Source organism: Carcharodon carcharias, chromosome 30 (genome assembly GCF_017639515.1).
Source record: "Carcharodon carcharias isolate sCarCar2 chromosome 30, sCarCar2.pri, whole genome shotgun sequence".
NCBI classification, from domain to species: Eukaryota; Metazoa; Chordata; class Chondrichthyes; order Lamniformes; family Lamnidae; genus Carcharodon; species Carcharodon carcharias.
Window position 1 is genome coordinate 13,172,019 of NC_054496.1, and position 21,816 is coordinate 13,193,834.

The 21,816-nt window shown below is 42.8% G+C and overlaps 1 protein-coding gene across 1 annotated transcript; it reads left to right on the forward strand.

Moving 5' to 3' along the window:
• Positions 1–743: 743 nt before the first annotated feature.
• On the forward strand, positions 744–21,416 carry LOC121271370 (glutaryl-CoA dehydrogenase, mitochondrial-like). Its single transcript, XM_041177339.1, has 11 exons — positions 744–1,064; positions 6,111–6,149; positions 6,408–6,551; positions 8,280–8,342; positions 8,555–8,725; positions 8,823–8,952; positions 11,851–12,067; positions 13,240–13,343; positions 14,986–15,111; positions 15,540–15,700; positions 18,507–21,416. Exons 1-11 carry the CDS (start codon positions 965–967, stop codon positions 18,578–18,580), a joined length of 1,329 nt encoding a protein of 442 aa, XP_041033273.1. The 5' UTR covers positions 744–964; the 3' UTR covers positions 18,581–21,416.
• The last annotated feature ends 400 nt before the right edge of the window (positions 21,417–21,816 follow it).

Genomic DNA, 21,816 nt, shown 5'->3' on the forward strand with positions numbered 1-21,816 from the left:
AAGGGTGGGGACGGAGGAACAGGCAGGGGTGGAGGGTATTTCACCTCCTATTTTTACTTAGTTCTGTTGGGGAGTCATACGGACACGAAACGTTAACTGTGTTCCTCTCCGCAGATGCTGCTAGACCGCTGAGTTTTTATTTTTGTACTGGATTTCCAGCATCCACAGTTTTTTGCTTTTATCTGCAATCTCTATGTTCCTCTAATTCTGAGCTTTAGGCCATTCCTGATTCTAAATCGCTCAACCATTGGCGACCCTGCCTTTTAACTGCTAAGATCCTAAACTCTGGAATATACTTCATAAGCCTCTCCACTTCTCGTTTCTCCTCGCAATCTACCTCTTTGACCAAACTTTTGGTCACCTCTTACATGTGGCAGTGGTCAAATGTTGTTCGATAGTCGCTTCTTGGGACGTTTTATTACTTTAAAGAATTGAAATGCAAGTTGTTAATTGCAAGCATTTCCAAACGTACAAACCGCATTTCAAAGAAAATAAAGAGCTCGTGACCGATGCTAAACAAAAAACTCCTAAACGTTATTCCCCAAATCAGTTAAAAAAAAATTATTTTCTGATAGTTAATGTTCACGCCCTCGTCACTGACCAATTAGACCCTAACCCTACACCCGTTCGCTTTGTAGAACTGGGGCAGATTCCAAATCAAGGCATTGATTGGTTCCCGGCAGTTTTGTGCGGAACGTCCGGACAGCGATTGGTTACAGTGGTTGCCAGTCAACCTATTGTGACGTTAGTCTCGGTGGAACACATTGTAGCGAGTTTTGTATCAATTTCTGGTTGTTACACAATCGCCAGGTTGTCACCCTTACCTGTGGGAAGAATCTCATTCGTAAAGACTTTTATTGCTTGATTGTACAATTCCAGGTGCTGGCGTGCAAAGGATCGGTGCGGAAAATCTAGATACCGGAGGAGGTGCTGGCGGAGGACACTTGACCTGTTCGATCTGGCCATGGCCCTGAGGCAAGCGGCTCTGAGCCTCCTGAGCCCCGCCAGGCGCACGGTAGCCGTCAGCTCCTTGAGGACACAGGGGACGGCAAAAGCCTTCCGAGGTAGACGGCCTTTTAATGTCATCAAACACCTATTTATAGTGCCGCCTCGTTAAAGAAGTGAAGCCGCTTATTCTTAGATCTAAGCTGCGCAACTTTTTGGGGCGAGGGAGGGACGGTATTTCTGCGTTTTATAAATCCGAAAGGCCTCGACCAAAGTGGAATGATATTTCTCTTTATCATTGCTTCCAATGGTGGGAGATGGTGGTGCAGTGGGAATTCACTGGACTGCTAATCCAGAGGTTACTGCTCTGGGGGCAGGAGTTCAAATTCCAACAGGGCAGCAGGAATTCATAACTGGAATATAAATCTAGTCTCAGTAATGGTGATCATAAAACTATCGAGGATTTTTTTTAAAAAAAAGCAGGTGGACATCAATAGGTGACCAGAAAAAGCAGATGTGTCAGATATAGCTCCAGGTAGAACAAGGTTCAGTCATTTAATTTGGAACTCAGAATAGAGGAAGGTAATATGTCTTTTAATAATAAACTAAATTTAATAAAAGTGCAGGGACAAAAGAAATGGGAAAAGCCTGTACTGCCAGGCAGTAGGATCATGGCTGATCTTCCTCCAATTCACTTTTCCTTCCAATCCCTTGATTCCCTTAGTGTCTAAAAATCTATCAGTCACACCCTTGAGCATACTCAATGACTGAGCATCCACCGCTCTCTGGGGTAGAGAACTCCATAGGTTCACAACCCTTAGAGTGAAGAAATTCCTCTTTGTTTCCAACATAAATGGCCGACCTCTTATCCTGAGACTATGCCCCCTAGTTCTGGACTCTCGAAACAGGGGAAACAGCCTCTCCATACCTACCCTGTCAAGCTCTGATGTGGTCTGCAGGCATGTGAGCTGTAAAAGTGGCAGCATACATTGATAGGTCTACTAAAAACGAGAAACCGAATCTTTGGCTCTGTATGTGGAAGCCTAGAATACAAAAGCAAGGAGGTCACACATTGAACCAGTGCAAAAATATAGGCCTTAAATGGAGTATTGCATACGACCTGACTACAGTTTTGGGAACCCTATTAATGATTGCACATTGTTTTTATACAATGTGGATTCACTAGGATGTTGCCAGGGATTAAGGGTTAGAGTTACGAAGAGAAACCTAAGAAGTTAGGCCTGTGTTTTAAAAAAACAAACTCACATTGAGAAAGTTACGAAGTGTCCTGTTGGAGGTAGGGGAGATGGTGGCGTAGTCGTAATGTCACAGAGCTAATAATCCAAAAGCCCAGGCTAATGCTCTGGGGACATGGATTCAAATCCCACCACAGCAGCTGATGGAATCTGAATTCAATTAATAAACCTGCAATTATAAAGTTAGCCTCAGTAATGGTGACCATGGAACTGTTATTGATTGTTGTAAAAACCCATCTGGTTCACTAATGTTCTTTGGGGAAGGAAATCTGCTGACCTGGTCTGGTTTATTCACTCATGGGATGTGGGGATTGTTGGCAAGGCTAGCATTTATTGCCCATCTCTAATTGCCCTTGATAAAGTGGTGGTGAGCTGTCTTCTTGAACCGCTGCAGTCCATGTGGTGCAGGTACACCTGCAATGCTGTTAAGGAGGGAGTTCCAGGATTTTGACACAGCAACACTGAGGGAACGGTCGATATATTTCCAAGTCAGGATGGTGACTCCAGATCCAAAGCAATGTGGTTGACCCTTAACTGCCCTCTGAAATGGCCTCACAAGCCACTCAGTTCAGGGGCAATTATGGATTGCCAGTGACACCCACATCCCATGAAAGCAGAAATATAAAAAGTCTTCAAGTTTTTGAAGAGCTATTATACTGTAAAGTGAGAGAGATTTCTTTCACTGTTAAGTGAGTAAGACAACAATTGGTGGAAACAAAGTAGATTATGAAAGGGGAAGTCAAAAAAGGGATTTAATCACAGTGGTCAGAACAAGGAATTCTCAGCCACAAACCACTGTTGAAACAGCATCCGTAAATGTTGTTATAATAGATAGTGACTTGAAGCAGAAGAATATTAGGTGGCTCATGTGAACACAGATACTAGCACAAGTCTGATGGGCTGAATGAACTATCCCTGTCCATTCTGTCATTCTACTAGGCACAAGTGATATTTTTCCATGTCTCACACCCTTGTGGCCCCTTTGACTCGGCCAGTTTTGTGCCATTAGCTTTTTATTCACTTGGAACTAGATTGAGGCTGCCCAGACTTATTTTGAATGGGTCTAACAAACCTAGGAGACTTCTACTCCATTAGTCTTGGCTGGGTTTGAACCAAGTCCCAGAGATGAAAGGCCAATAGAAGTTAAGAGTTACTCTGAAAAGATGTGGGGAGTCATGTTCTACAGGAGACTGTATTGGTAGAAATTTATAGCTGGAATTGGTACAGAACTGTGTGACGAGGATTGCAAAAGGGCAGTCGGCTGCAACACCCATCAAATCCAAAAATGATGGTTGCTGCAGAGGGTGATCAACCAACATTGCGGTGACCTCACGTACATGGGCAAAGAAGAGTGGGCATGGCATAAAAAAAGCAGGTGACATCAATAGGTGACCAGAACAGGCAGATGAGTGTCAGAACAACGTCGTCATTTAATTGGGAAATCAGAATAAGGAAAGGTAATATGTCTTTTAATAATAAACTATGAAGTGCAGGGACAAGAAATGGGAAAAGCCTGTCCTACCGGTCAACAGGATCATGGCTGATCATCTTCCTCAACGTCACTTTTCCATCCAATCCCTTGATTCCCTTAGTGTCCAAAAATGTATCAGTCTCAACCTTGAACATACACAATGACCGAGCCTCCATAGCTCTCTGGGATAGAGAACGTCAAAAGTTCAAAACCCTCTAATCCATGTTTCCATCCAGAAAGGAAGCATTTCTAATTCCCCGACAATTTCAAAGTGACGATTAAATAGACAATGCACGTGGAAGTCGGTCAGTGAAAGGGAGTAACTCCATGCAGTGAGATTGCAGTGTCTCAAGTCATCTAAAGTGGGAGTGAGAGCAGCAACAAAGAATTGCCAGTTCTGTTTTGATTTGTCTTTTTTTTTGCTGCTCAGTTAATTGGTTGGGTTATAGAAAAACCTATTTTGTGAATGAGTAATCCAACTGTTTAAACTTTTATTGAAAATTCATCTTGGCCAGTGGTGGTGTTCTTGTAGGACATGAAGATTTTAAAGTTGCACCATCCTGATTGGAACAGGTCATGCAGCTCTCAAGAATGATCTACCATTCAATTAAATTAGATCATGGTTGATCTGTGATCTTGACTATATTTGATTTGAATGTTACCAGTTCGTCCTGCACCAGCACCAGTAAATTCCCAGAGCCAGAGAAATGCGATAGTTTCAACATCAGGACGATTTAAGGCTGTTGCCTCCTTAGAAGTTCAGCTGTTTATTCAGCTTCCTCAGATAACTAAATTGGGGATAGTGCCAGTCAATGTTAATTGTAGATGGTTTAATTGGAGCAAACTTGTTGGAACTTACCCATTGTTTATGGGTGTTCTATTAATATTTAGGATGCCAATTACCTATTCATTTTCATTTGTTGGCAAAGCTTGTCTTTATAGATGTACCTAGCAGGGGAAGCAGTTTGGGTTCTGCCAGGGCCACTTGGCTCCTGACCTCATTACAGCCTTGGTTCAAACATGGACAAAAGAGCTGAACTCCCGATGTGAGAGTGACTGCCCTTGACGTCAAGGCCATATTTGACTGAGTGTGACATCAAGGAGCCCTAGCAAAACTGGAGTCAATAGGAATCGGGACTGGGGGGAAACTCTCCACTGGTTGGAGTCGTACTTAGCACAAAGGAAGATGGTTCTGGTTGTTGGACGTCAGTCATCTCAGTTCCAGGACATCACTGCAGGAGTTCCTCAGGGTAGTGTCCTCAGCCCCACCATCTTCAGCTGCTTCATCAATGATCTTCCACCCATCATAAAGTCAGAAATGGGGATGTTCGCTGATGATTGTGCAATGTTCACCATTCGCAACTCCTCAGATACAGAAGGAGTCCATGTTCAAATGCAGCAAGACCTGGACAATATCCAGGCTTGGACTGACAAGTGGCAAGTAACATTCATGCCACACAAGTGCCAGGCAATGACCATCTCATTCTCTCATCCCTATTCTCTCTGTGGGTTAGAGAGAATCTAACTAACGCCCCATGACATTCAATGGCATTACCTCACCATCACTGAATCCCTCACTATCAACATCCTGGGGGCGGGGGGTTACCATTGACCAGAAACTGAACTGGACTAGCCATATAAATACTGTGACTACAAGGGCAGGTCAGAGGCTAGGAATCATGCAACCACTAACTCACCTCCTGGCTCCCCAAAGCCTGTCCACCATCTGCCATCTACAAGGCACAGGTCAGGAGTGTGATGGAATACTCCCCACTTTCCTGGATGAGTGCAGCTCCTACAACACTCAAGAAGCTTGACACTGTCCAGGACAAAGCAGCCTGCTTGATTGGCACCACATCCACAAACATTCACTCCATTCATCACCGAAACACAGTAGCAGCAGTGTGTACCATCTACAAGATGCACTGCAGGAATTCACCAAGGCTCCTTGGATAGCACCTTCCAAACCCATGACCACTAGCATCTAGAAGGACAAGGGCAGCAGACACATGGGAACACCATCACCTGCAAGTTCCTCTCCGGGTCAATCACCATCCTGATTTGGAAATATATCGCCGTTCCTTCACTGACCCTGGGTCAAAATCCTGGAACTCCCTCCCTAACAGCACTGTGGGTGTACCTACACCACATGGACTGTAGCGGTTCAAGAGGGCAGCTCACCACCACCTTCTCAAGGGCAATTAGGGATGTGCAATAAATGCTGGGCCCAGCCAGCGAAGCCCACATCCCAAGAACAAAGAATGCAAGAAAGGGCATTTATATCACACTGGAATCCCAAGGCAAATTTTGCAAAACTTCTAGCTTCACCAAGATAGTCAAAGAAGAGCACTGATCTACCTAGCTATTATAAAGGTTAAGAATTCCTAACCGTACAGGGACAGACACCATTGAAACCGCTCTTTTATCCCTCTTTACAGAGAAAGATGAAAAATTTGAAGAGCGGAAAATTTCAAAACGTAAGTTGTGTGACTTAATATTTCATTGTGCTGCATTGACATTCTTTTGGGGACTTTGCAGTTTAATTTTTTTCTGCAATCTATTTTTCAGGACACTGCATTTCCATTTAACTTGAGCAGCTACTTAAACGGGTTAAGGATACTTAACGTGGTGCAGATAAAAATAGCATTCAGGCAGGGAATTAACCCCTGTGTTAATGTCCATCCCAAGTCACAAGGTTCGTTTGGATTTTTTTTTAAAGTTGACTCTCTCCACAGCGGCTAAGGTACAGTTTGATTGGCGTGATCCCTTGAACCTGGAGAGCCAGCTGACTGAGGAAGAAATTCTGATCAGAGACACTTTCCGCGCATATTGCCAATCAAAGCTGATGCCAAGGATTCTCATGGCAAACCGAAATGAAGGTATGGAATTTGACCAGGCTATTGATTTATTTGTGTTACATTATTCCTTGGTGTCATGTGCACCCAAAGTATTCATCTTGTACATTTCAGAAGCAGCACTTCACAAAGTCTAGCAATCCCACTCCCAAAGCCCCAGTAACTCAGTTCTGTCATTTTTCTTCTTGAGTTCTCTGTCTGAAGCCCCATGATCTCCAGGGTGAGGAGGCTGCTCCCAAATCCACCTCACCCAGAACAGGGATCGAACCCCATACGGATGGCACCAATCTGATCCACACCAGCCATCTATCCAACTAGCCCTTTCCCATCCCAGAAGTCTGAAGTTGCTGCCGCAACACAACAATTTTATATGCATGTTGTAGCATAGAGCTATGGATAGAGATAGTAGAGGCTCCAATTTTCTTTCTATCACATGGCTGACCAGGAATCTCTCCCGCATGTTGGAAAGATTTGCACATTATGAATGCACCTCTCCTGGCCATCTAAGTCCTGGAGTGGGGACGTGAACCTGGAGCTTCTGGCTCCAAGGCAGGGGCGCTAACCATTGCACCACAAGTCCTCTGTTGTATAATGAACAACTTGAATTTATATGATGCCTTTTAATGCAGTAAAACTTGCCAAAGTACTCCACAGGAGCTTAATCAGACAAAAATTGACATGAAATCTGAAGAAGGAAATAATAGGATGGGTGACTTGTTCAAAGAGGTCAGTTTTAATCAATGCCTTTTTAAAGGAGGAGAGAAATGGAGAGGTGACGAGGTTTAGGGAGGGAATTCTAGAGCTTGGGGCCTAGGCAGTTGAAGGTACAGCTTCAGTTGGCGGAGCACTGTAAATCAGGGCACTAGACTAGTAATCTAGAGGCCTAGGCTAATGCTCCGGGGACACAGGTTCAAATCCCACCACAGCAACTGGAATTTAAATTCAATTAATAAAGCTGGAATTGAAAAGCTAGTGTGTGATGTCCATAATGGTGACCATGAAACTATCATTGAATATTTTTAAAAACCCATCTGGTTCACTAATGCCCTTTAGGCAGTGAAATCTGCCATCCTTTACCTGGTCTGGCCTACATGTGACTTCAGACCCACAGCAATGTGGTTGACTCTTAACTGAAATGTTCAGTTCAAGGGCAATAAACGCTAGCCTTTCTGGTGATGCCCACATCCCACAAAAGAATTAAATTTTAAAAATGATACAGGATTTGGAGGCGCACAGAGGTCTGTGTCCGTAGGAAGGTTACAGAGAGGGAGGTGCGAAACCACAAAAGGATTTTGATGTGAGGATGAGAATTTGAAATCTAAGCTTTGCTTCACTGGGAACCAATGTAGGTCAGCGAGCACAGGGAAATTGGTGGGACATCTCTATATATTTCTTTCTTGCTGTTTGAAATTTGTGGGTCTGGAGGTTTGGAAGGGTCAGTCCCTGATCCTGTCATCATTGCCCACTTTTGAGAAGCTGAGACCAATTGTAACACCCACTGCGATCAGCTAATTCAACAAAGACTGGGATTGAATCAGATGATCTACCAGGTGATGTCCTTACTCATTAGGTTGAGCGGTAGACTGTCAGGTGAAAGGTACTTATAGTTTGTCTAGTATTCTATTTATTTACATTTAGTTTGCATCCAAATGAGTTTTTCTTATTTTCTGGTCTAGTTTCTACGTACACAATGGGCCGAATGGCCTTTCTGTGCTATAACAATTTCTGTGATAATGCTTTAAATCTTTTCAGTGTTTCATCGTGAGATCATACAGGAGATGGGAGAGTTGGGTGTATTGGGATCAACAATTAAAGGTAACACACTCTTCAGACATACTTTCCTTGCACAATCTTTAAAATGATATAAAGCTAATGGTCCACTATAGAAGTTATATTCATGTGGCTTCTTCCTCTTGTGTTTTGCTGCTTGTTTCTCTCTTTGTTTGAAAGCAGTTTGTCCTGTTACAATTCTGCTCCTTTCAGCAAAGGAATTGGATGTCTAAACAGTACAGATTCTATGCTTCCAGGCTACGGCTGCGCTGGTACCACGTACGTATCTTATGGACTGATTGCGCGGGAAGTAGAGCGAGTGGACAGCGGCTACCGGTCAGTAATGAGCGTCCAGTCCTCGCTGGTGATGCATCCGATCGCTGCCTACGGTACGGAAGCACAGAAGCTAAAGTACCTCCCAAAACTAGGTCAGTGACCAAGTCTGTCTCCTATGTCCAGCAGCTTTGCTGTAACTTGCTGCAAGGTGATCACCCGTCTTGTGTTTCCACCCTTGTGTCCTCACAGCCAAAGGGGAACTGCTGGGCTGCTTCGGTCTAACAGAACCAAATCATGGAAGTGACCCTTCAAGTATGGAAACCAAGGCAAGATTCAACCCAAGCAGCAACACCTACACACTAAATGGATCAAAGACTTGGTATGTACACAAGGGACTCATCCAGCCAGTATGTTATGCTAAACCTTTAACATGGTTAGGTCCAGCTGCAGTACTGCATTCATTCTAGGCACCACAATTTAAGAAGGATGTCAAGGCATTGGAAAGTGTGCAGAGGAGACTTCCTAGAACAGTACCAGGCATCAGGGGCTTCAGCTAAGTGGGCACAATGGAGAAGCTAGTGGTGTTCTTCTTAGAGCAGAGAAGCCCGAGAGGAAATTTGATACATGTTCAAAATAATGAAGATGGTTAACAGAGTAGATAGAGTCAAACAGGATCCACTGGCAGATTTAACAGGCAAAAGTAGCAGAAATGACAGTGAGTTGTTATGAGCTATCTGAGAGGGTGGTAGAAGCAGATTAAATAGTAACTTTTCAAAGGGAATTGTATAAATACTTGAAATGGAAAAGAACTGCAGAGCTGTAGGGGAGTGGGATTAATTGAAAAGTTCTACCAAAGAACCAACACAGGCACAATGGACTTAATGACACCTTCTGTGCTGAATGATTTGATCGTGCTCTTGGACTGGATAAAGTTTGAACTCTTAAGATAAAAGCAAAATACTGTGGATGCTGGAAATTTGAAACAAAAACAGAAAATGCTGGAAAAACTCAGCAAGTCTAACAGCATCTGTGGAGAGAATTACAGTTAATGTTTCGAATCCATGTGACTCCTCTTCAGAGCTAAAAGTTTGAACTCTAATTGCCCAATAGGTATAGTAAAATATCCGGTAGGGCCAATTTTAGCAGCAACGTTCTGAAACACTTGACCAAAGTCAAACTTGTGATTTAAAAGAGAAAGTTATTGGTTATGATCTGCCGATTCTGCTCATTTACTGTGGAGTAGATTGTTCAGTGTGTTCTTGTAAATCAGATATTTTCACTGCATATCATGACACCTTTTTTTTTGTTAAATATTTTCTCCTATACAATGGGTTACAGGAGCAATAAGTTCCTTCCTGTGTTCTGGCTCACTGTTTGTTAAGTTATACAGATAGAAAAGTTCCAGGCTCAATGCTGGATTTGTGAGCTGGTCTCAGGTTATGGTTTTGTCAGGTAATCTGATCACTAATCAGTAACCTCCACTAGAAATTGTGTCTGTACATTGGGTTTATTTATTTCACATCTTCACACACAACTTCTTATTCCCCAAAGGGGAATAGTGGGGAAGTGCTGGAAGCCTGTTTGAACTGTGTCAGGGCCAACTAATCCTGGAGCAGGATTTAAACCTGAAGCTTCTGCCTCAGAGGCAGGAGCACTAGCTACTGAGCCACCTTCCTGAATGTTGGGTAAGGATATGACTGGGCTGGCTGTGATGCTTTTGCTCTCAGATAGCCAGCAACAGAGTTAAAGTGCAGTTAATGGTCACTTGTGAGGGGAGTGGAGGGGCGGAATTCCGGGTGATGGCGCCTTCAAACAGGCAAGGAAAGGACAAAAGAACTGAATTTAACCGTTGGTGGTGAGAAAACATATTCCTGTTTACCCATATTCAGCCTTTGAGAACCTGACTGAAAATCAGTAACTTGGAAGCTGTGTGGAGCCAATCTGGGGAGTGGTGTAATATTTCCTTTCTTAACTATTTTGTGAGTTTGCTTTTATTTAAAATTAAATTCTAAGTGCAGGAAATACTCAGCAGGTCTGGCAGCATCGATGGGGAGAGAGAGAGAGAGAAACCAAGTTAATGTTTCTTCCTCTGAAGAATAATATTTGATTCAAAGTTAACTCTGTCTCTCTCTCCACAGATGCTATCAGACCTGCTTTTTCCAGCACTTTGCTTTTATTTCAGATTCCCAGCATCCTTTTTTTAAAATTCTTTCATGGGATGTGGGCATTGCTGACTAGGCCAGCATTTCTATTGCCCATCCTTAGTTACCCTGAGAAGATGGTGGTGGGCTGCCTTCTTGAACCGCTGCAGTCCATGTGGTGTAGGTACACCCACAGTGCTGTTAGGGAGGGAGTTCCAGGATTTTGACCCAGCGACAGTGAAGGAACGGCGATATATTTTCAAGTCAGGATGGTGAGTGGCTTGGAGAGGAACTTCCAGGTGGTGGTGTTCCCATCTATCTGCTGCCCTTGTCATTTTAAATGGTAGAAGTCATGGGCTTGCAAGATGCTGTCTGTAGTATTTTACCACTTTTGAATTTAATTTTTAATTGTTTACCAGATTAGATGCTCCATGTGGTGTGATTTCACTTGCAGTTTTGGAGGAATGCTGCTTTCTTGGTCACGAGCTCTGCCAATAGATCAGTGGACTAATGATTTCAATTGACACTTCAGTGCAGCACTGTCAGAGATGCAGTCTTTTGTCCTGTCTGCCTTCTGAGCTGAACAATAAAGATCCCAATGCACTATTCTGAGAACGACAGAAGAGTTCTTCTGGCCAATGTTTATCCCTCTACGAACATCACTGAAATACCTGCTGAATTTTCCACTTTGCTGTTTATGGGAGCTTGCCGTGTTCAAGTCAGCTGCCGCATTTCCTACCTTACAGCAGTCACTAGATTTCAAAGTACTTCATTGGTTGTGAAGAGCTTTGAGGGGTCCTGAGGTTGTGAAAGACACCGTAACAAATGAAAGTTCTTAATGCATTGTTCATTTGGGAGTCTAATCCATTAACACTCAAGTACATCCAGTCATAACAGTGATCAGGACCAGCAATGTAGGCTTTTTCCTTGCCTGTGATCTCTGGGGTCACTTATAGCCCTAAGCCCTGCTCTGGCTGCGAACCATTGGTGGCACAGCCTTCCGAATGAAGCTGGACCTTCCTGGTGTGTGATTCATTTGCTCAGTGAGGCCTCCGGGAGAAGGGAGAGATCACCTTGTAATGTCGCTACACTAATTCTTTTCTTTCTGAATAATGTTAAACTGATCCCACGGCTAGGATTACGAACTCGCCAGCGGCCGATATCTTTGTGGTCTGGGCTAAGTGTGACGACGGGAAGGTGCGGGGTTTTATTCTGGAGAAGGGAATGAAGGGCCTGGCGGCCCCAAAAATCGAAGGGAAGTTCTCGCTGCGAGCCTCTTTGACGGGGATGATCCTGATGGAGGACGTGGAAGTGCCAGCAGAAGACCTCCTGCCCGGTGCAGTGGGCCTCTCAGTAAGTTTGTACCACAGCACAGTCATCTTTTTAGAAAAAAAAGGACATAAAGGAATTGAACCTGTCTGATTGCTCACGGTCTTCAAAGAGAGGTACAGTCTGATGGAGCCAGAAATGGCATGAGAAAAAGGGGTGATCTATTGGCCGTTGTACATCTTCTTTCAATTGTTTTCTCTTAAAACTGGGTAGATTCAGACACTGAACATCCTTGTTTTAAAAAAAAACTAGCTTCGTTCATATTGGAATTAGCAGAATGACCCAAAAAGAACAGTGTGTACTCATTATCAGTACATTGTGTTTCAATGTGGACTGTAATTGATATAAGGGACTCGGCCTGCATAGTTCCCATTACAGCTGACGTCACCGCCCCACCCTCTTTCTCGTGCGTTGCCTTCCCATTCGCTGGCTTCACTTTTGACCCACCATAACTCAAAAGTTGACCCATTTCAAGCAGAGACCCCCTCACGTCATCCTTGCATGAGTCCAAAGTCTGGATGTCTGCATTACTCAGTCAGGTGAGCTGATGCTAACTATGGAGAAGGGACATGTTGGGTGGGTATGGGGCCATTCTGTCAAAACCTACCAGAAAGGGTTAAAAATCCCTATAAACGCTGTATCCTGCTATGGAACAGGGTCCTCCCTTGTAACAATGGACTCTGCTTCAAGAACAATTTCAAGTCCACAATCCTGCTAGAAACTTGTTTGGAGGTGCTTTCTTCTGGATGAAACATTAAACCAAGGCCCCTGTCTGCTCTCTCAAGTGGACGTATAAAGATCCTAAGGCCCTATTTCATAGTGTAGGACATTTTCTCCCCTAACACTGAAATAAAGTAGTCATTGTCAAATTGCTGTTTGTGAGAGCTTGCTGAATGCAAATTGTCTGCATATTTCCTACATTACAACTGTGACCATGCTTCAGAAAGCCCTTGTTGCTGTTAAGCACTGGGATGGCCTGAGGTCATGAAAGACCCTTCAGAAATACCAGCTTGCTCTTTCTTTACCTTTTCAAATGTCACCATGGGGGCAAGAATTACGACTTGCAATTTCCCTCTTTCCAGCACTATAGATTTCAAATGTCTCGGACTCCACTTTTGTTAGGTACTCCAGGGTTCTCAAATATGTTTTGTAAATGTCCTAATGCTCGTGTGCTCTTACTCTTTCCTCTGACCCAGGGTCCTTTTGGATGTCTGAACAATGCTCGGTACGGAATTGCTTGGGGAGCCCTGGGAGCAGCAGAGTTTTGTTTGGAAACGGCCAGGCAGTATGCTTTGGACAGGTAATGGAATGTGATTATCAACAGTTGCAATAGTTTAGATTAAAATAGTTTTCTGTTAAATTCCACCACCTGTTGGCTGCAGGTGTTTGAGCAAGTCACTGGGGGGCACCCACAAGTCTCTGCTTTGCCTAAGAGTGGCAATGCCCACAGTCTGATAGCAAGACAAACCTTCCGTTTGGCTCCTCCCCCACTGGGCTAGTTTCCATAAGTGTTGGTTATCCAATGGTTAGTATTTGTGAACCTTGATGCGAATGGTCAGCAGGCTGACTACACTGGTCGTCACAGCTGACTCCAATCCTGCCCTCAACCAGCATCCATAGCACGCAACAGCGACTGGGAGTGCCAGTCCTCCCAAGGGCCATCTGCAGTACCTGTAGTGCCAACTTTGAGGAATTTCTGCACTTGCTGTAAAATCTTGAATAGAAAGTCACCAGAGGCATGAAAACGTTGAGCTGTGAGTGACAAGAAATCACCTGCAATCCATTCACCATGAAATGGGAAAATGTCTTGTGGGGCTGAGCTTTAAGTGGAATTGCCGAAATGAGAAATATGTTGCTGAAGTTTTTCATCTTGCACTCATCAGGACAAATGCAAGAATACCAAATTTCAAATTAGCACAAAGATTTGTTGTGATCGTTTGAAATTTAGCATTCTTGTATTTATCCTGATGAGTACAAGATGAAAAACTTCGGCAAAATGTCTCTCTTTTCAGAAATATTCAAGCTCTGTATTACCAAATGACTATTAAGTAGAATTTTTTTTACTTTGGCCTGACGCAGTCAACCTTGTTTTTCTTTGGTGGGGTCTCAACTTCAAACCAACATGAAACTGCCTGGTAAAATCACCTTCTACACAGATACATCAAACCTGGACTCTTCCTGGTCTAAATGACTCAGCTATTTGGGGTTTGCTTTTAAGCCAAAGGCAGGCAAGCATTCAGTTTGCTATACGGCTCTACTGTTGGTACTCAGCCACTGGTGGAGCCTGGAATACTTCTTTAATTGACTTCCTAACATTTTGTCTCCACTCTGCACAAAGGCTCGGCACTTCTTGTGGAAGATGGAAAGAGTTAACACAGCCTGTTCTTGCAACCATCTGATTGGTCTGTTATTGAGCAGCCATGCCAGGGAACAATAATCGTGCAATCTGATTGGTCTGTTATTGAGCAGCCATGCCAGGGAACAATAATCGTGCAATCTGCCTACCTTCCTGACTGGATATGCTCTTGTTTTGGTCGGGTCTGATGCATGCAGAGATACAAGTCTCCAAACCCAACCAGAGAGTGAGAGTGAGGGAGAGCTTCCATTTTCTTAGTATGGAGTGCTTCATTTGTCATGTTTGGGAAATGTTGCATTTACCCTGTAAAAGTGGATGCAAAGCCAAAGTTAAGAAATCCCATGATATGCATCCATCAATCTCAATTGATTTGTGCAGAGACCGAGGTGTGTAGAATTTTTAAGGCTTGCTGTAATTGGGAAATAGGCCTCCCAGTAGGAAAGTAAGTGATTTTATTTGCCTTTTGAGTAGATGTTCTCTTTTCCACCCTTCATTCAGGAGAACATCAGCTGAGGTGGATTTCTCCCTTGCATTATTCTCAAAAGTACATTTCTTTACCGTGTCTTGACTCAAAATCTTGTTGCAGGATTCAGTTTGGGGTCCCCATCGCTAGAAACCAACTCATCCAGAAGAAAATGGCAGACATGATGACGGAGATCACATTGGGTCTTCATGCCTGCATCCAGCTGGGGCGATTAAAGGAGGAAGATAAGTGCGTATCAAATACAACTCCTAACTCTGTGTCAAGAGAAATGTGTGGTGCAATGGGTGGCATTCCTACTACCTCTGGGCCAGAAGCTCTGGGTTCAAGTCCCACTTCAGAACTTGATGTCCATGTTCATAATTTGGCCAAACAGGTTGATTATGTAAATCCTTCCAATATGCCTGATGGCAGCTGGTAAGAGCGAGAGTGTTTCCTGGTCAGCCATATTGCAGAAGGCAACAGCAAACCACTGACGTACTTTGCCAGGCATAATCATGGACCAATCCAATGGAAGTCCATGGCCGCCAATGCCCTCTTAGGGCATGGTGTCTGAAGTAGGAGGAGGAATTCTGTATCACAGTATGTAAGAATAGAACCCAATCCAGTAGGATGTTGGAAGTAATGGTTTTCCTTTTTTTGAAAAAAAATATTTGCAGGGCTGCTCCTGAAATGATCTCTATGCTGAAGCGAAATTCTTGTGGCAAGGCTCTGGATATTGCCAGGCAAGCACGCGACATACTGGGTGGAAATGGGATTTGTGATGAATACCACATAATCCGGCACGTCATGAATCTGGAATCTGTAAACACTTATGAAGGTGAGAAATTTTACCACGATCCAGACAGATTTCAAAGCTTCCCCCAGCTGTTGTATAAGATAATCAAAAGATTTGATAGTGTGGACCAAGAGAAATATTTCACCTGGTGGGAGAGACCACAACAAGGTGGGGGGGGGGGGGGATGTAACTTTAAAATTAGGGCTAGACCATTCCAGAGTAATGTAAGGAAGCACTTCCTCAGACGCAAGGTAGTGGAAATCTGGAACGCTGTCCCCCAAAAAATCTCGAGGCTGGGGTCGATAGAAAATTTCAAAACTGAGAGTAATAAAATTTTTGTTAGATTAGGGTTGAATGAGTTAAGATACGGTGCAGCCATGATCCAATTGAATGGTGGAACAGGCTCAAGGGGCTGAATAACCTTCTCCTGTTCCTCTTCCTTCTATGTTGTTCTCTACCCAGTTTGTTGCTGTTTTCAGCCAGGATGATTCTCGAGCTAGGAGGCTTTATGCAGCCTGACTCTCACTCCACTAGCTTGCTCCAGGTTGAAATGGCTCATTGGCATCCTCCTCTCCCAATGAAAGACTTTTAACTTGGCGCAGCATGATATCCTGTGCCAATTTTGAGGAATTTCTGCACTTGCTGTAATTTTGAATAAAAATGCACCAGAGGCATAAAAATTTGAGCTGTGAGTGACAAGAAATCACCTACAATCCATTCACCGCTAAATGGGAACATGCTTTGTGGGGCTGAGCTTAAGTAGAATTGCTGAAAAGAGAGACATGTTGCTGAAGCTTTTTGTGAAAGGGTGAATCTGGAATTATTACATTCAACTGTGAGAGATGGGGACAAGGTTCAAATATACATTTGGAAGCAATAACCAAGAGTTGCTCTTTACATATTTTGATCAATCTTTATGATATGTAATTCCAGATAGGATAATAGAAATAAAAACTCTGAACCATGTTGCAGTGATGGCGAGAGAGGAAATGCAAGGCCTTTCAGGATGGATTACGATGGGCTGAATGGCCCTCCTCCTTGTGTAATTATTGTATAACTGCAGTGATAGCAATAATAATCTCAACCCATAATGGTGAATGCAAGAAATAAGTGAACCTGTTGGGCTGAACAGCAATTTGCTATCGGGGGGGAAAAAAACAATGCCTATCTATAACACATCATATGGCATGCAGTCACACCTGTAACTGTAGATTTCTACCACCAGACACATGAATACTATGCCCATACCTCCAATAAGGCCATTTCACAGTTTGTTGTGATCATTTGAAATTTGGCATTCTTGTATTTGTCCTGATGAGTGCAAAATGAAAAGCTTCAGCGACATGTCTCTCTTTTCAGCAATAAGTTCTATACTACCAAGTAACTGTTAAGTAGGATTATTTAGTTTGAACCAACACAGTCAACTTTGCTTTTCTTTGATGGGGTCTCGACATCAGACCAACAGAAGCAAAGGTTTAAGCTTTAAAGCTTCACATTTGTCACAAAGGAGTTTTTATTCTGCCCCATTCCCATTACAGTGCGTAGGCCAGAGAAATCTTGAGATGGCTTCTCTGCCTATTTAAACCATGCAAAGTGGGAGGCATGTCCTAGCACCTGTCTTCACTTTGGGTCATTTGACCCAATGCGCAGCAGCATACAGGGTACTGGCTCACAGAAATGGTGGAGCAGCATATCAAAAAGGCTCAACAATAGCTGGCCCAGACGCTTGCCTCCACTCTATTCCTTTCCTCCCTTTCCCCTTGTGAGTGGATCTCCTATGGTGTCGTCTAGACACACAGGTGAATTTCCTTTGGGTGACTGTATGGTAATACTTGTAGTTACGGACATAGCATTTATGGTGAAAGAAATCTACAGTTACAGGTATGACTGCATGCCATATGATGTGTTATAGATATGCACCTTTTTCTTTCCGACAGCAAATTGCTGTACAGCCCAACAACCTTACTTATTTCTTGCATTCACCATTATGGGTTGAGATTATTATTGCTTTCACTGCAATTATACGATAATTACACAAGGAGGAGGGCCATTCAGCCCATCTTAATCCATCCCAAAAGGCCCTGCATTTCCCCTCTCGCCATCACTGCAACATGGTTCGGAGCTTTTGTTTACATTATTGTCTGGAATTAGATTTTCACATGTTGATCAATCTTTGTGAAGAGCAACTCTTGGTTTCTGCTTCTGAGTTTATATTTGAACTTATTGAAGGTAATAATTCCAGATTTGCCCTTTCCTGGAATATCTTATCCCTCTTCATCTCTTAGGCATCACCTCTCTGAACAGAAAGGCCAGAGAAGAAAAAGGAAATAAAACAAGCATTTATAACATGCCTTTCATTGCTGTAATGTTGGGAAACACCGCATCTAGTCTTTACTTGCATCTCAAGCCCCCGACAACAGGGATTAATCTCCTGGTTTTGCTCTAACACTACCAAGTCTCTCTTATTTCTTGGTGACCAAAATAAAATTCATTTTGAAACTAAAGTGACTGTGAAAGGCAAAATGGGGAAAAAGTTATGGTTGTTAAGTTTATGGGAGTAGTGCCACTGAGCAACATGATAACCATTGGTGGCCCCATAAGTCACACATCCGTTGTTCCCCATTTACCAGCTGGATGAGCTTTAACTTCTTTAACTTTGAGCGGTCTAGCACTACTCCCTATGGCAGACTCTGACTTTAAAAAATTTAATATGTACACGGATGGCAAGTTAAATGACTGTTCAGGAGAGCATTCTTTAATAAAGGATGGAAGGGACTGTTGAATGCTTTTGAAATGTCTGCATTCTACTTAAAACTAATGTTTGCTGCTTTATTATTTCATTCCTCAGGTACCCATGATATCCATGCATTGATCCTTGGCAAAGCTATCACAGGACTGCAATCTTTCACCGTACAGAAATAGTCCCAGTTGCCTTCTGAAAATCAGAAAATCAGCACTTTGTCGATTTATAGTTAGTTTGCTTTAAACCAAATTCCACATCAGTCCATGGCTCAACCAGCGTTTTGAATAACTTGAGTACTGAGGTTCCCCAGCTTTCAAAACTCCTTGTTTTCCTAATTATAGAATCATACAGCAGAGGGAGGCTGTTCGGCCCATCGTGCCTGTGCCCGATTTTTGAAAGAGGTTTTCAACTAATCCCGCTCCCTGTTAATAGCCCTGTTAATTTTTTTCCCTTTTCAAATGTTTATCCAAGTATCTTTTGAAAGTTACTACAGAACCTGCTTCCACCACCCTTTCGGGCAGTGCATTCCAGATCATAACTCTCCTTGTTTTTAAAAACAAATCTTATCTCAACTTTTTTGCCAATTTAAGTTGCATTTTAACAGTTAATTTATGGAAACTTCTATTAATGGTACAGCACAGATACAAGGGGTTGGGGAATAATAGTCATAGTAGGATATTATGCAGAAGACAGCCATTAGGTCCATCATTTGTCTTAGATCTTTGATAGAGCAATTAAGAATTAATCTCACTGCCATGTCCTCTTCCCATTGCTTTATATCCTCATCGGCTTCAAGTATTTAATTTGAAATGAATTTGTTCTATTTTTGCTTCTGAATTGACAATTCAATGCTGAGAGGTGAGAGAACAAAATTTAAATGGGCAATTCTTTAAAAAAAAATCCTATTTTCCATTCAAGAGTTTTTCAAAATCTTTTCCTTTTCGCCTTATCCTTTATTTCAGTCCGGACCCTTTTTTTATTGAAACTCAATAACTTGGATTAATGCATTTTAAGCTTTGCTTGTGCAGAAAGTCATGTATTTATGTGTAACATCACCCAGAGTATCTGAACTTAGCTGATCTGAGGAAGGTTTCACACTACATCAGCCAGGAGCTAAAATGTTCTCACTCGTGCCTCTTCATCTGTGCCTTAAAGCCACACAAAGGTATGCCCTCAACCACAAGCTATTTGCTGTTTACCACAGCACTCCTAACAATGCAAACATTTATAAAATGATAGGATAAGTACTTATTGCAAGTTCCTGGTTTCCACAAAGGATTGAGACAAATATGATTCCAGCCCTTTCCTCTGCCCCATGCAACCCTGTTATCCCATGTAACAAACCTGGTTTGCCATTGGCTATTGTTCTCTGCTTTTAGAGTCTGTAAGTAAAGCTGGCAGTTTTGGGGGTGGGGGGGGGGCAAGGAACATCACAATAACACTACCCACTCCCTGCCCCCCAAACAAAACCCTGTTAAAAGTTACAGAATCCGATCTTGTAAATCAGGATCAGCTTTTCTGATGAATGAACCAGTCTGGTCTTCAGTACTCCACAGTGCTACTGTTGAGCCAGACAGGTTCAGTATTAGAACATGAAGGTGTAGGTTTGCGATTGGAATTCTTGGCACTGAGTTGAGTTGGTTAAACTCCAGTGAGCTTCCGGAGATGTCCTTGAATCTTGACTCTATGGAATTTGGTAAGTGGGATGTCTCTCTACAACGAGAAGAGGGTACACATTCCAAACAGAAGCTACCTGTGGGAATTTCACAATGGCGTTCCTTGGAGACTCTTTTAACATCATAATATGTTTCTGGCTGTGTCAGACCAAAAGAAAAGCAAGTTTTCTGGATGTGAAATAAAACTGTCTGAATGACTGCCCTACTGACAAGACCTGTATCTTGGAGAGTTGACACTTTGGGTTCAATGTTTGGATTTTGTTTTATACAACCAAAAAAAAGCCCCCATCCCCCCTGCTATGTGGCTGACCCTAACCAAGAAATTTTGTGAGTCACAACTTGCTGTAAGGTTCCTTTGCTGGCAACTGCCCGACACTCTGTATAAGCCCTGAGGAGATTCTCCCAGATGTGCAGAAGCTACAAACTTTGTCTCCAAACTTCTGTCCTTGCAGAGTTGAGGTGCTTCTCTCATTTGGCATTCCCTCCCGCACCTCCCACTAAGAACAAAACTGACTATACATATGGTGTAGGATGGCAAATGGTGCTGTGCCAATTTCCTTTATAAGAAGCTTGTCAACACTGAGTTACAAAAATGTTATTTGTAAAGTTAGCATTATTAGTAAAATAAGAACCTAACAAATAATATGCTGTTTGCGTGTGTTTCTAAAGTAAATGTCCTTTTGTAAACGTTGTAATGCATGGTGCATTTCAGCGTGAGTTTAACATGCTATCTCATGCTGCTAAGAACTGTGGATTAGCGTGTTTGGATTTTGTTACTTCAGTTTGAGTTTTATTTTGTTTTCCCTCCCCAGCCCCTCCCAAAAAAATGAGAAACACTATTTCTTGATAATTTGTGGAGGTTTGCAGAAGTGATTAATGAGGGTTCTCTATGTAGACATGGTGTGTTCACTGTGTTATTGGTGTTATGTTTGTGCTTTGTTCCCGTGGCCCCAGCCATTTCTGCCCTGAAAATAACCTCTTCTAGTTACTTCTCCTTCAATTCATAAACGAGTATGACTTGCAGTCGGGTATCTCGCCTGCTGGCAGCAGGCAGGCACAGGTCAGAAATTCATGTGGACATTTGAACTGTTTGGCTTCCGTGGGCTGGGGATGATTGTTGTAATGAATGGGAAGAAAAATGTGTGAGCTGATGAACGTAGAAGAGAAAGAACCCTGGTGAGTATTTTCTTCTATAATTCTGACTACCAACGTGAACTCCACGGGGTTCAGCTGACCTCCCATGCACAACGTGACACTGTGAAGGTCAACAAAAGACTATTGTTCAAAGTTGCTGCTGGTTATTGTGCAGTATATGAAATAAACAGGATATTCTGACTCATTGCAGGCTAATTCTGCTTTTATTTTCTAAATATTATACACTGTATCTCACTGCTTCTGCAAAAAAATCTATTTGTTTTAACCTGTACACATCAGTCCAATTGTGTGGTACTTTTCCCACTTTTGAAGGAGAGGAAAGTTATACAAGGGATGCTGCAAGTTCTTCATAGCTTATGGCCATAATTAGAGTTAAGTTAAGAATAAGGCTGCAACTTTCAGTATGAGACTCTGTCTGCTTCTAAAAATAGTGGATGTATTGGTGGTCATTTTCCAAAATTCTACAGATTTTTGGAACAGTTCCCGTAGATTGGAAAGTTGCAAATGTAACCCCAATTTATAAGAAACTATAGACAGACCTGTTAGCCTGACATCAGTAGTAGGAAAAATGCTAGAATCTATTA

Excerpts from the sequence above, each read along its gene's own strand:
- LOC121271370 (XM_041177339.1), top strand. The coding sequence starts at position 965 with ATGGCCCTGAGGCAAGCGGCTCTGAGCCTCCTGAGCCCCGCCAGGCGC. Across the intron at positions 6,150-6,407 it reads AGAGCGGAAAATTTCAAAAC|CGGCTAAGGTACAGTTTGAT; the intron begins GTAAGTTGTGTG and ends CTCTCTCCACAG. Across the intron at positions 15,701-18,506 it reads ATCTGTAAACACTTATGAAG|GTACCCATGATATCCATGCA; the intron begins GTGAGAAATTTT and ends TTCATTCCTCAG.